The 13,811-nt window shown below is 40.1% G+C and overlaps 2 protein-coding genes across 2 annotated transcripts in view; both read left to right on the plus strand.

Annotated features, from left to right (window-relative positions):
- CACHD1 (cache domain containing 1) overlaps positions 1–9,398 on the plus strand; it is a 202,500-nt gene extending 193,102 nt beyond the window's left edge. The window contains exons 26-27 of the mRNA XM_063106536.1: positions 1,216–1,317; positions 9,160–9,398. Of these exons, the coding sequence (XP_062962606.1) occupies positions 1,216–1,317; positions 9,160–9,398 (341 nt within the window). The remainder of the gene's footprint in view (positions 1–1,215; positions 1,318–9,159) is intronic.
- A 4,268-nt stretch (positions 9,399–13,666) lies between these two features.
- RAVER2 (ribonucleoprotein, PTB binding 2) overlaps positions 13,667–13,811 on the plus strand; it is a 139,936-nt gene continuing 139,791 nt past the window's right edge. Inside the window, exon 1 of the mRNA XM_063105767.1 lies at positions 13,667–13,769. Coding sequence (XP_062961837.1) covers positions 13,667–13,769 — 103 coding nt within the window. The remainder of the gene's footprint in view (positions 13,770–13,811) is intronic.

Below are 13,811 nucleotides of genomic sequence, written 5' to 3' on the forward strand. Positions count from 1 at the left end.
TATCCTTTTGGCTTGTATTAAAATTTAAGAAGCTTTAACACAGTGTTTCTGTTTTTTTCCCCCCTTCCTTTTTTGTTAGGAATAAGTGTAGGTCTTTGCTTTGTTTTAGAAAATCTCAAAAGGTTTTATAGTGTTATTTTTCGCATTAAGTACTTTGACCTAAAGCAGCTCACCCTTTCCTTTCTTTCTCTTCCCCATTACTTTCCAACATAGTATTTTAGAAAGGGACATTTCAGGGATGCATTTTTTTTTAATCCCTTCACAAGTGCATACAACTCAGGAAAATAAAAGAGCGTTTTCTTTATCAAAAGAGAGTTCCATTAGTGTTGAGATACGCTGGCCTTCAGCCACCAAGAGTGTGGACTCTGGATACACGCTGGAGATGCTACTGAACCCAAGTCCAGCTTCCTGCCCCAAACAAAAACAAGCAACTTAAAAGTCAAATGTCGGTGAACTAGGAAGTCAGCTTTTGTTCAAGAACATCAGTGACCTGAGGAGAGATGTAGGGCTAGCCCATCTCTCTGATAAGCCTGAAGGAGAATGGCCAGACTAAAACCATCTCAAAGACTCAGATTTACTAAGGGGCTTTTTAAGAAGGGGTTGAGGGAATGGAACGTGGGAACTGAAAAGCAGGAGTGGGGGGACGTGTAAAGAGGTAGGTGCAAATTCTCGCCAAGGCTCTGTCTGGCTTCTGTTCTTGTCCTTGTTATCGTAGGGTCCTTTTGGGGGGTTGAATCCACCTAGCTTCATTGATGTCTTCATTGGTTTCTTAGGGTCTGGATAGTACCTGTCCTGTGGCAAGTTTGCAACTCCAGGCTGACTGGAAAACAACCTTACCTTTATGTAAACAATGTCATCTTGCCCCCAACCAAGGTTCAAAATATCAAATAATCATGGGAAAAGAGGGAATTCAGAGAAATGCATGCCTAGAAAAAAACTGTCTTTTAAAATCTTCCTACAGCCCGGGCAGTTTTTCAGTCCCAACATGGCTTCAGTCCTACTCACTCCAACAGAGATATGTCGTTAAGTACCTCTCTCTGCACCGTTTCTAAAATCAGCTTCTCTAATCCTCAGAATTTTTTTAAAATTGCTTATTCTAGCCTTCCAAAGAATAACTCTCCCAACATGTGAATGAGCTTGTCCAGAACAAATGTTCTTGAAACATTTGAAGACACTGGCATAGGAGTGACATTAACTGTCCTTGACTTCCCACAGTCAGCAACACAAGGTTTATAGCCGCAGTCATCGAACGACATGCACACAGTCCAGAAAGGAGGCGTCGCTACTGGGGTCGCTCAGGAACAGAAAGTGATCATGGTAAGGTCTGGCTTCCTGCGTTTGCAGACCTGAGGAGCCTGGTATACTCCCGTGGGATGACTCTCATCCCCACCTCCCTCTCTCTTTCCTGCTCTGTGCTTAAGTAAATTATTTTGACAGAATTTCCCAAAAGGACACATCCCAGCCTCACACTGTTTTATAAGAGCCCAACGGGAGATTGCTTATGTCTCAGCACACCCAGGCCTTCACCAGATGACCTCTGGGCACACACACATGCTTCCAAGTTTTTCTCCATAAGATTCCTAGTGTCTAAATGGAACCTGCTTGCCGCCCCACTTGAGTCTCTGTAAAATCAGCATCCTCTTCAGCCCTGCTACCCAGTGTTGTTGGTTAGCAGACATCAGCTTCCTTAAGAGCTCTCCAGCTGCATACACTTGGGGCATGACAAGAGTATGCTGTCCTCCATCATTCTCTAGCCCTGACCTCTGCCTTGTCTGGGAGGCTCAGAGAAGGCTTCCCTGAAGAAACAACATTTGTACTGAGCCCTGAAGGATGATTTAAGAAAAGTTAGGGGCAAAGGATATTAGAGGCAAAAGGACTAGTATGTGCAAAGTCATGGAGTCATGTAAGATGCTCAGGAAGGGTCAGGGCTGAATTGTGAAGTCCACAAGCCCCACCAAAGACTTGGCCATACCACATGACTTCTCACCCTTTCAGTGTCCATATTGCTTATTGTCACAAAGAACAGCTGATGTATCCTAATGTGCGAGCATCAGTGCTGCAGTTCCACAAAAATGTCATAGAAATGGTAGGACTTTTCCTGTCATTGTTAAACCTTTTTATTTAAAACAGCTGTTTAATTTTCCAGAAATCTGTATTTCCCTCCCAGAATCAGGTCCTTTTTTAATGCATAAATAATGTATTAAGCCTTTTTGACTCAGCTTTTTCCATACCTATCCTGAGAGGGGAAAAAAAAAAGTCTTTGGTGTGCTCCTACATCTGTGCTAAGAAATGCAGGAGTAGATCCTCCTCAAAGCAACCATTGTTGCCTTTTACATGACAGCCAGGTATATTCAAACTCCCTTTGGAAAACTAGAGAAGCAAAACCTCTGTTTTGTAAACTGGAGACTGTTAATTTGGAATGCAAATGACATTGTTCCCACGGACTAAATAGAAACTTCAAGTTTATGTGGGGAGCCAAAGCAAAACCTACATTTTTCAGTTTCTTTGACTTTCTGGCTTTTTTCCCTAAAAATCTTTGAACCTGCATAAATTTCTTCTGCCAAACAGTTCTGTACCTTCTCCTTTGAATAATAAAACAGGTTTGAGGCTACTAAAGTTCAACAGAAATAATTTCTTATTCAGCAGAAATACCCGAATCCTTTTCCTCTCTCTCCCCCAGTAGAAATTGCATCAATACAAAACTGGGGTTCTGAGTGCTGTTTATGATGTTCCATTAGCCTCTCCCATTGTCTTAGTAAAATGGCATGTGAAGCAACAGCTTAGATGAAAGGAATGGTATGGTGTCAGTGTGTGAAAACCAAGGAATCCAGCTAAGGCTTGGTTTCTTTCATTTTTCATAATAATTGGATCCCTGTTATCCCCAAGGAATGAAAAATAGTTTTTTGTGCAGACAGAATGCAACACCAAAAGAAGTAGAAGACATTGACATTCCACATATTCCAAATGCATCATAAAATCAGTAATACTTAACAGTGTGTTGTCATATCCCTGAACCTGTATGATCACTAAAAGTGGTAGCATCAAGTTAATGCCCTGTGATACCTAGAGGAGAAGTTATACATATATATTAAACAAGAAAATCTAATTGTTTTGTCAACACACTTCTTGCTCATGAGTGTATTCTCCTATTGGGCATCTGCTGTATACTATAAGCACTGTGGAGGGAGTTAGAGATGGGAGACTTGTCATTTCTGCAAGGCAGGGTGGTACAGGGAAGAGTTTAGGAGTAGCCAAGCACATTTTTAATCCCACCTCTCCCCTGCTGTTTTGTTTTTCTTTTTTTAAGAAGCTATTGAGACCTTAATGAGCTACTTTGGACCTCAGTTTCCTAAAACTTAAAGGTAGGATTAAAAATTCCTACCTGTGAGGATTAAATGAAATAATATGATGGTCTTAGAGTGCAGAGCTGACCTCCTTGCCTCACATCCCTGCCCTGAAGGAATTTACATTTAGGAGGAAACCTTAAATGAATGCATGTATTCATGAGACTGCTAAAAGGTAGAATGAGACAGCTTCCTTAAAAGGGGTAGAACAAAGAGGAAGAAAAGGCAGAGATAGTTCACTTTTATCCTCAAATAAAATATGGAAGACCCCATTGGGGGAATGTGGCATTGGTACTTGCATTGTGGTATGTGGTTCTGTGCTACCCGGTGACCGTATTTCCATGTGAGTCCTTGGGTGTGATACACAAAAGGAATGAAGTATATAAATATATGAACAGGTGATTTTCATGGTATGGTTGAGAGTTGTGTTGTTCCTAAGATTAAAACTGAATATTACCAGGCTAAACTCTAAAAGTTTGTGCTACATTTTTATTTAGAAATAGTTTATTTATTTATTTATTTATTTATTTATTTATTTATTTATTTACAGAGTTTTGTATTTCAAAGGAATCTAATTGTAATTTTTATCTTAAAATTAAAACTACTCAAATTGAGAATGGTTTTTGAAAAGTAGAATCATTTTTGTCAATGTTCTAAAATGAGTCAGAACAATTTTTTTTCACCAGACTGTTACACTTACAAGTGGAGGTAAGAAATAATTAACTGTGTATGCTTTTAACTGTATGTCTGCTTTGCCCATTATTTCTCTTGAAAATATTCATATTCTGTTTAATCTTCTACTGGCTAATTTTCAAGTTAAAAAACACCCATATATATTTGCTCCTTATGAATTTATATTTTGGTTACTGTCTCATTAAAACTTCATGCAAATGTATATTAAACAATTTTTTTTTTCTTTGAACAGGGGAATTTCCCCCTAGTTCTAAGAAAATTCTAAAATACTTAAAAGGCAAATGCTGAACCTTGAAAACCTGATCAAAAACTATGCAGGGCAACACAAGACCATTTTCTAAAGGCACACAGGTATTCTCTTGCAGTTACTCCCTGTGGCCACGAGAGGGTGAGTGAGTCCCCAGAGGAACCTAATATCCCATACAATCGAGAGGTTTCTTAGGAACCATAGAAAAATATATGCAGAATGCCAAAGAGCAAATGCCTAATCTTGGCTCTTCTATTTGTTATGGATGCCTGGCTTCCTTCCTGAAGCCTGTTTCTCGCTTGAGATTGTCTTTGGAGACACTTTTCTACATATGCCTTTGGGTAGTAAAGAAATTTTTCCTTTGAATTCTCCAGAGCTCCGCTCATTCTTAATCTCAGCTCTGCATCAAGCTTCATACTCCTGTCTTCTTCTTCGTCCACTTTGGCCCAAATACAAGGTTTTTTTACTTTTAGTGCCCCTGTAAAGTACCGCTAACACTAAAGTCGTCTTTACTGAAGTTTGGTTAATAAGAAGGGAGCTAGAGCACAGATGGCAATTAAAATGTAATCTGTGAAGTGATACAAGTGCCTGAAATTTGTTCCAAAATAATTCATTGGGGGTTGGCAGAGGGAGAGTAGGTAGGGATACAGAAGAAACAAAATCAGCTATAAGATTACTGTTGAAGCTGAGTGATGAGTACATGGGGTTCATTATACTACTACTTTTGTATATGCTTGTAATTTCCATAGTAAAATTTAAACAATTTTTTTTTCCCTTTGACAGTGTTTGCAAATAGCGTTTGGGTTTAAAGAGTGTTTCCTTCTCCATGAGGCAGGGACCGTGTCTGTCTTAATGCATCACTGTTCCCAGTGCTCAACAGAATTGCCTGGCACTGAGTCAACAATTAATTTTTTGAATGGGAAAAATGTGTTTGCCTTTCTCCTGCTTCTCCACAACTCTCTACCTGCCCACCCACTCCAGATTTTCATGAATTTTTGTAATAAGGGGAAGTTATAGAGGCATTGAGAGCAATAGTATCATAGTGAGGAAATTAAATGTAATGGCCTTAGCATGAGGGATTTACTTTAGAAGGGCCTCTACTGGGGTTTTCATCAGAAAGCATTACAGTAGAAATGGAGGTGTCCCTGAGTTGCCTTAGAGACAGCTGTACCCTCACTGTCACCCTGGGTATGAACCCAGCACCTGTGACCAGCCAGGTTCAGAGCATCACTGGATAGTCAGAACCCCTGGGCAGGACCCCGTGAATCCTATAATGTCTTCATTATTAGATGAGACCAGTGAATGTTATGCCAGCCAAAGCCACAGATAACTTAAATCCATTGATGCCATTGCTTTGGGATTATAGTATAAAGGTTTTTTTTTTTTTTTTTTGCTTTTGTCTTTAAGTACCTGCTTTGCGTGAGGCACTGTGTTAAATACTATGAATACAAAGATAAATAGGTCCCTGTGATTTAAAAAATAATTTGCTAATGGACAGACAGCCCTATATTTTTATTACAATATGTTAAACTCAAAGCTAGAGATGTGTACAGAATGCTGTGTAAACTCACAGAAGGAGACCAGCACCCGTGTGGGTTAGCAGGACTGTAGGTGGGTGGGGAAATCGGTTGGGAAAGCTTCCCAGAGAAGACCTTCAGACTGAAGCATGAAGCACAACAGCAAGCTGAGGGAAGGTGGGAGGGTGAGCCAAGCAGAAGGGCCACCGTGAATTTAACACCATGAATGTTAAAATGGATGATCAGTTACTGTAGTTGCTTATAAATGAGCAGAGATGGGAAGCTTTCCAGGAGGTATTTGAATGATCAACACAGACACTGAGATTTTGCAGAATCGTGTTTTCTACTTTAGTCCTTTTTGTGTATAACTTAAGGTGGTTTACACACGCACAGCACTTTGTAACTGAGGTTTTTGAGTCTAGCATTCACTCTCACATTCTAGACTTAGCACTGCCAAAGCTGAGAAGCTAAGAAACTTATTCTTGCTCCTGGTCTCTTAATCTTGGGTAAAGACACCACTATTTCCCCAGCCTTTGAATCTAAAAACCTCAGCCTTATCCAAGGATGTCAGTTCCCCTGACATCTTCACCAGGAAAGCCCACATAGTCACCACATCCAGCCTACTCTACACTTGAACAGTTTTTTGACTCCAGCTGCTTGCTCCACTTCCAAACACTGCTACTGTCCCACTTCAGGTCCTCACCATCTCCAGCCCCCTGTGCCCTGCCTTCCTTCTGTCCAGCGTCCTCATTGCCACCCATCCACCCCATTGCTCTCTTCTAAATCCTGGATTGTAGCTTCGACCAGCCTTCTTGATCTGGTCTTAACCTGCCTGCCCAGCATCCTCTCTCCCTCCTTCCTCCACCCCCCACACCAAGCTTTTCATCATTTCCAAAACCAGCCATTCCCAAAACCTTTCTAGCTGTTGTGCCATTGCATGTGCCTATACCCTGCTGGCAGTACCTTTCCACACCTCTCTCTACCTAGCGAGCCCCTTTTCTCCCATCAGGGCCACCTAAGCATCACCTCCTCAAGGATCAAGCCAAGTTAATCGGCTTTGGTACTCCTTTTGGTATGACTCTGTTTTAGCACATGTGTGTTTCCCCTGCCTGGCTGTGGGCTTCTCAGGAGCTGAGGCCTCACCTTCCCCCTTTTTCTGTTCAGCCTCTAGCACCAAGAAGCCACTCAGTAATGACAGACGCATATGTCAATGAACTCTCCCTCTTCTGCCCTGACCTCACAGATGACACCTCCTGAGTTTCTGGCTAGACATCTCCACATATGTGACTCACACACCCTGAAAATAAAGATGTGCATAAACAAAATTAATTTGTTTCCTGAGACTCAGGGTCTGTGAGTCTCCCGCCCATCATCCTGACTCAGCTATAGCCGCCTTTAACCAGCTCTCATCATCCACATGTGATTGCTTAACAACTTCTATTGCTTCTATCCCTGAGATAGCTTTTACATATTTCAATCCCACTCAGCTAGTTTTAAATCTTTATATCTTATCCAGGCTGTTGCAATAACCTCCTAACTGCCCCCTGTCTTTCCCTTTCATTCATTCTCCAAATTGCCAGTGGAACTGTGAACACAGAAATGATCATGCCGTTTTTTAGTCTGTTCAGAAATTTATATCATCTCTCCATTTTCCCCCCCTTGGCATGGGATTTCTGATCTGACTAACTTCCCTTTCCGCCTTCCACCTGCCCTATTCTCCAGGTACCTGCCAGCACCCATCTGAGCCACATGGTGCAGGAGAAGCCTTACATTTCCATGCCTCTGTGACTGTGCTCATCCTGCTCCTTTGTTCATATCCACTTATCAAACTCCTACTCATCCACTTAAGCCCAAATAAAATATGAGTTCTTCTGTGAAGCTTACTCATTCCCCCCGCCAGAATTTGTTTCTGTGTTTCAATTATACCTCAATTATAGTGCTTCCCATTATCTGCTTTAGAGGAAGCCTACCTTTGTGAACATCTGTTTCATACTTGGTTGAAAAATCGTTAAGGAAGGAGACGACATCTCTTATTCGTGTATTGTCATCTCTACATCCACCCCTATAATGATCTTCAATAAATGAATAATTAAATGACCTATGCCTAGACTTGTTTTATTTCTCAAACTCTAGCTTTTGAGCTCCTTGTGCAGGGACCAGGTTTTCATTTGGGTATCTCTTCCCAACACAGTGACTTGTACATAGTAGGTCCCCAACAAATATTTGTTGAATTGGGCTGACTGTTAAATTATTCTGTCACTTGAGTAATGTTTTGTTGAGAACAGAAAATTGCCTTTCTCATTTTTGCACAGAGCATACATTTTCAACCACACACTACTCCTGCTTGGCTGTATGCAGGCACATCAATTTTGCAGCCATGAATGTGACTAGCACTACCTCCGGGTGAATGCTGATTGATGCTAACTGTAGATACAGTGGAAATATTAATGAGCTGTCACTTCTCAAAATGTTTAAAGGAGATTTTTGCAATATTTAAAAACATGCCAGGGTTCTCAGAATAGAATCCTTTGATCAACAAGGGCATTTTCTTTTGAAACATGTATTCGAATACCAAAATAAATTAATCTTTAAATACGGTGAACCAGCTTACACAGAGAATAGCTAATTCCTTTGCTAGTTGCTGTGGGTATATGTAGAGTTAGTGTTCATTAGGTACTAGAACTTTGGGCAAGTTCCTTAACCTCTCTGATCATCATTTCCCTCACTTATAAAATAGATATTAAAATACGTGCTTCGTTAGTGGGCAAGAATCACCTGACATAAGTGCCTGCTATGAAGCAGGTGTGCAGGTAATGGTGACAGTTGTTTTTGTTCTTATTATGGCATCACATTCAGGCATTTTGAAGCCCGACTTCCCCCACCAGCCTCCAACTGATCTGTGTCCTGTTCAGATCTTTTTCCTGAAGCTGCCTATTTTTGGGGTTTCTTTAATGTGAGATCATCTCAATCTTATCTGAGGAAGAACTGGAGGAGGATAGTTCCCTAAATGTCAGTGGTGGTTATATATGGATGATGGGATGTGGGGTGATTTTAATTTTTGTTTTGTTGATTTGGGGATTAGAGGCAAGGGCTCTTGTTTATTTTTTCTCCTCCACACTTTATCAGTTGTCTAAAATGGTTATGTATTTGTGTAGTTGTTTTAAGGAAAGAAAAAAACCCAGTTAACTCCAGATCTCTTTTAAAAATAAGTTACTTCAGCATCTGCTGACAGTCTGCAAACACTTGCACCTTTGTAGCAAAGATAGGAATACCTCCTAGTGCCCTAGAAATTTTAAGTGAAATCTTCCCTCTGTGTCTTGAAGCTCTCAGCTGCCTGTGTGTTTTGTTCCTTTTCTAGGTTACAGCACCATGAGCCCACAGGAAGACAGTGAAAATCCTCCATGCAACAATGACCCCTTGTCCGCTGGGGTTGATGTGGGAAACCACGATGAGGACTTAGACCTGGATACTCCACCTCAGACTGCTGCCCTACTAAGTCACAAGTTCCACCACTACCGGTCACACCACCCTACCCTTCATCACAGCCACCACTTACAGGCTGCCGTGACAGTACACACCGTCGACGCAGAATGCTAACGATCTCACTTCCATGAGAAGACAGGATCTGGGAGATACACAATGTTCTGGAAAGAAAAGGAACCAGCATAAAGCCCACAGCAAGAGATGCCTTTGGTTTGTGCTTCGTCCAGAGTGCTTTAACTCATTTCCTGCTTGTTGACGTGTTTAAAAATGAAACAACAAAATCACATTTGTGAAGATGTGAAGCTGGTTCTGAAATGGAGGGGAAATAAGCCTGATTAATAAACCTGCCATAGTACTAATGGAATGGAACAGAAGGCAAACCTCCAAACACAGAGACAAAACCTATAAATGCAGCTGAGCCAGAGGAATGTTCGTAGGAGCCAGAAACACTCAGCTCTCCTTAACGGGAAGAGAGAAAAATCTGCTCAACCAGAGACTGGGAATGTGGCACATCCAGATATAAACGTGTGCTTTGAAGATTTCGCTTTGTTTCTTAGCGGTACCTAGATACCACCATTGCTGTATGGAACTCATGTTAAGCTCTAAATGATGCATCTCAAAATTTCTAAGTAAAGGATTATTTTTCTACTATTTATTGAACTTTCAAATATTCTCAAACTTTGGGGAAAAGAAAAGGAAACACAGGAGAAGTTTTCAGCAATTATTCCTAGCTGTTTTGTGTGTGAAGTGGTTCTTTGATTAAGGAGTTCTATTTCTTATTTAACTGATATCATCCCACTGCCCCACTCCACAAAATGGGAAAATGAAGAAATCTTTCTCTCTGACTTGTTTACATCATTTCATGGAAACACATCTTTATTTGTAATGCAGTATTCTTTCTCTGTGTTTGACAGAGGTGGGGGGGCGGGCAGAGAATCCAAGATGTTTTAAAAGAAATCTTATGTTTCTTTATAATTCATTTCCACTCATGCAATGCTTTTCTTAGGTTTCTACGAAACCTTATATTACAACCCAGCCTTTCATCTAAAGGAGGGTTGGATTTATTCTCCTTGTTTTAGAGACTTTATAAAGTTTTAAATGTCCCACTTTGACTCTGAGAATATTGAACACATAAGGGAAGAAGTCTTTAAATTTGTGAAATTTTGGTTCTTAAAGATTTCTTTTGAAATCATAATTAAAAGCTGCTGCCAGTTATCCAAGAAATTATCCTCCAAACTGCTTTGTGATTTATACAGGGGTTAATCAAATCTGGCTACCATAACATGGGGCATTGTAATTTTAAAGTAGTGTTCTAATTACAGTGATGTATTTTAGATTCACATTTTGTGATTCAAATATCTTATAAAGACATTCTTGCACCTTGTGTGTGGTAAATCTCCATTTATATGTAGTTGGAAAAAATTCACTGAATAATGTTTTAATAATAGGGTATTACAATATAATGTAAAAAATTGGTTCTTCAGCAGTACAGAAAGTGAACTATATATGTGCTATCAGGAAAACCCTTCATACTGTGTATAAAATTGCAGTCTAGTGAAATAAACTGTATGCAACGGACAGTTTTAGTGGCTGCAGTAATTTGTTAACGTACCACTTCTTGCACCTCAAGGCATGTTATATCTACTTTAAACCTCTCCGTGGGATACTAGTTTTTCCCTAAAATTGAGAACTTGTGTGTTATGAAAACTAGCTTCTTGGGGCGGGGGACAGGGACGCTTGGTGTTTTCACAAAAAGAATCACAAAATTTAGGGCTTAAAAATAAAATATGTATAGTCTAGTCAAACACAATAACAGAAATGCCTTTTGTGTCTTTTGTGATAAGACTCTCTCCTACCCTGAATGTTAGGGGAAAATAATTAAATGCTTATACTGAACAAAAAAAGGTAACTGAGTTTAAAGATCCTGTGAAATATGACATACAGGTTTGTGAAGTTTTGATCTTCCGAGTTGTCTTTCCTCTTCCCCAAGCATTACACATAATGTTGTGTAAACATTTGTTGTTCATGTTGTTATTTAAAAGGAAAAAATATGTTTTTGGAAGCGTTCTATCATGATGATCAGTATTGGTTCCTTTTGCTCCTCAGATACCACTGCTTGTTAAATATGGATATTCCCTGAAATCCTGGAGAGAGGTCAATGCCTTCTCATCACCAATGCCTGTCAAGAGCTAAGGGCATTCAGGTCACTTTTATATAGCTAGAAAAGGAAGTTTCCTATCTGTGGCCCAAATAAAAGAGGATTCAGACTCATACTAGTCCTTGTGATGCATGTTCATCCGCATTTCAGATAAAATTTTAGAAATTTTGGAAACTGTATTGTAATTTTTCTTCCTCTACTTCTTGATTAAATTTGAATACTCAGCTAAACCTCATTAATATGTCTATTAGAAACACTTTGTCAAATTCACTCAGACAGGTTTATTTTGACTGTGGTATGTGGAAAGAAGTCCTGGAAGATCAGTTAAGCTCATTCCCCAGGGCAATGGACTGCACTAATGATTACATTTTTTTAGATGTATATCTGGTAGAATAATCATATTCTTAAGACATAGCAGCCCAGTCTCATCTATGTCCTTTGTTCTGTTTCCAAACAGAGGAGTGGTGATTTTCCTTTCAGATACAATGCCATATTCAGAATTTTTTTCTAATTTTTCAGTTAAAAAGAATCAAGTTTTAAGGTATATTTCTGTCTGTATAAATGGTCTTTTTAATAGCTAAAGAGTGTGTGTGTGTGTGTGTGTGTGTGTATGTGTATTTCTGGTTTTCCTCCAGCCTCCCTCATCAGTCCTAAATTGCTCTTTAGGGCCTCTTCCTTCTCTCATCCCTTAATTCAGCATTTCTCATTTTTTATTCGTTATTGCTCCCTCTCCCTAAGGAGAAAATTTTAATTTAATTTAAATGCTTCCTAACAAGAGAGATTAAATACTAGGAGATAAGGTTTTGTTGGATTGAGTTGCACTTTGGAGAACTACAAACCATTATAATATCCGATTTATTTTCCTTCCCCAAGAATCCATTTTCACTCCTTTGTGGGTAGTCTCTCCCCCACTGAGAATATGTGCCATAAACAAAAGTGTTCAAAATTTTGACCTCAGCCCCTTTTTCAGTACTATTTGTTGCCTTAGCATCTCTTTTTAAGGCACACACACTTTCTTATTGCTTGGGGTGGTGGAGCACTGAATTAAAAGCAAGGAGGCCTGAGGTTGAGTACACAGGAATGAATGACATGATCCCTTCCCTTACGGAATATAGAGATGTAAGTGGATAACGGGGTTGACTCACCAGTGTGTACCCGACTCTTCCTCCACTGTGTAGTACTGAATGTGATTCCATTAGTTGACTTCAGTCCTAGGATTGGATCTCTCATTAGTCCTATGACAAGCACAATAACCTCAGCATAATAACCTTGGTCAGAAGCTCAGACTCAAGGTGATTAGCATAAAGCATTCTTTCTGATGATAAGGGAAACGTGGTCTAATTTCATCCAATCTGACTGAAAGAATTTAAGAACTTTGGTTGCAAGAATAGACTTTTTGTCTCCCAGGTAACATCCGTCCAACTGGCTGCCATCTTGCTTTCACCAATGTCAGCAGCCTCAGGGTGACACTAGTGCTGCAGTCAGTGGAGTGGAAACAGTGAAAGAACAGGACATCATAAACTGCTGACTCAGTCAGCTCTGAATCCTGTGCTATCTCTGGATTTCCATGATGGGAAATAATAAAAAGTACTAAAGACCATCTAGTTGGCTTTTTAATACCTGCACTTAAAAGCACCCAATATAGGCATTAAAAAAGCAAATACAAATATAAGTACAATTTCAAATAGAGCCATTTGCTTTGAAGGCAAAGTAAGGGAGTGATGGGTGAAATTACCCACAGGGGGGTGGGGAAGGGTAGGAATTATTTTAGATTTGATGCTCATGGAAAGCCTTCAAGAAGATGGCATGGAAGCAGCTACTTGAAGAATGAAAAAAAGCCAAATAGGGCAAGGGGGCAGTGGGTAGGCTAACATTTCAGGCAAAGGCAATAGAATGTGTAGTGACCAACAAAGGGAAAGTGGGATGTTATAAGAATGAAGAGGTAGGAAAATGGGGCCCTGTAGGCCATGGCAAGAAAACAGGTCCAGTAAATCGGAAGCCAATAGGTTCATTTGACAAGGCAGCAGAAAGTGAGGCTATCTAGTCTATATTTTTAAAGACCATTCTGAGTTGGACATAGATTGTTGGGTAGCAAAAATGGAAACGTGAACAGGAAACCATTGCAGAAGTCTAGGTAAATGCAGGATGATGGCAGTAAAGATAGAGGAAAGTGGAATGGTGGAAGATACAATTGGGAAGCAGAAACAACAGGGCTGGGTTGGTCATGGACAGTGGTCAGGAAAGGGTTCCTGGCTTCAACAGCTATGTCAATGGTGCTATCACTTACTGTGCTGGGGGAGACGAGCTGGAACAGTTTGGGGAAGAGGGTAAGGAATCAGGAGTCAATGTTTAATGTTTGGTCTAAGGTG

This window comes from Cynocephalus volans, chromosome 8 (assembly GCF_027409185.1).
Source record: "Cynocephalus volans isolate mCynVol1 chromosome 8, mCynVol1.pri, whole genome shotgun sequence".
NCBI lineage: Eukaryota > Metazoa > Chordata > Mammalia > Dermoptera > Cynocephalidae > Cynocephalus > Cynocephalus volans.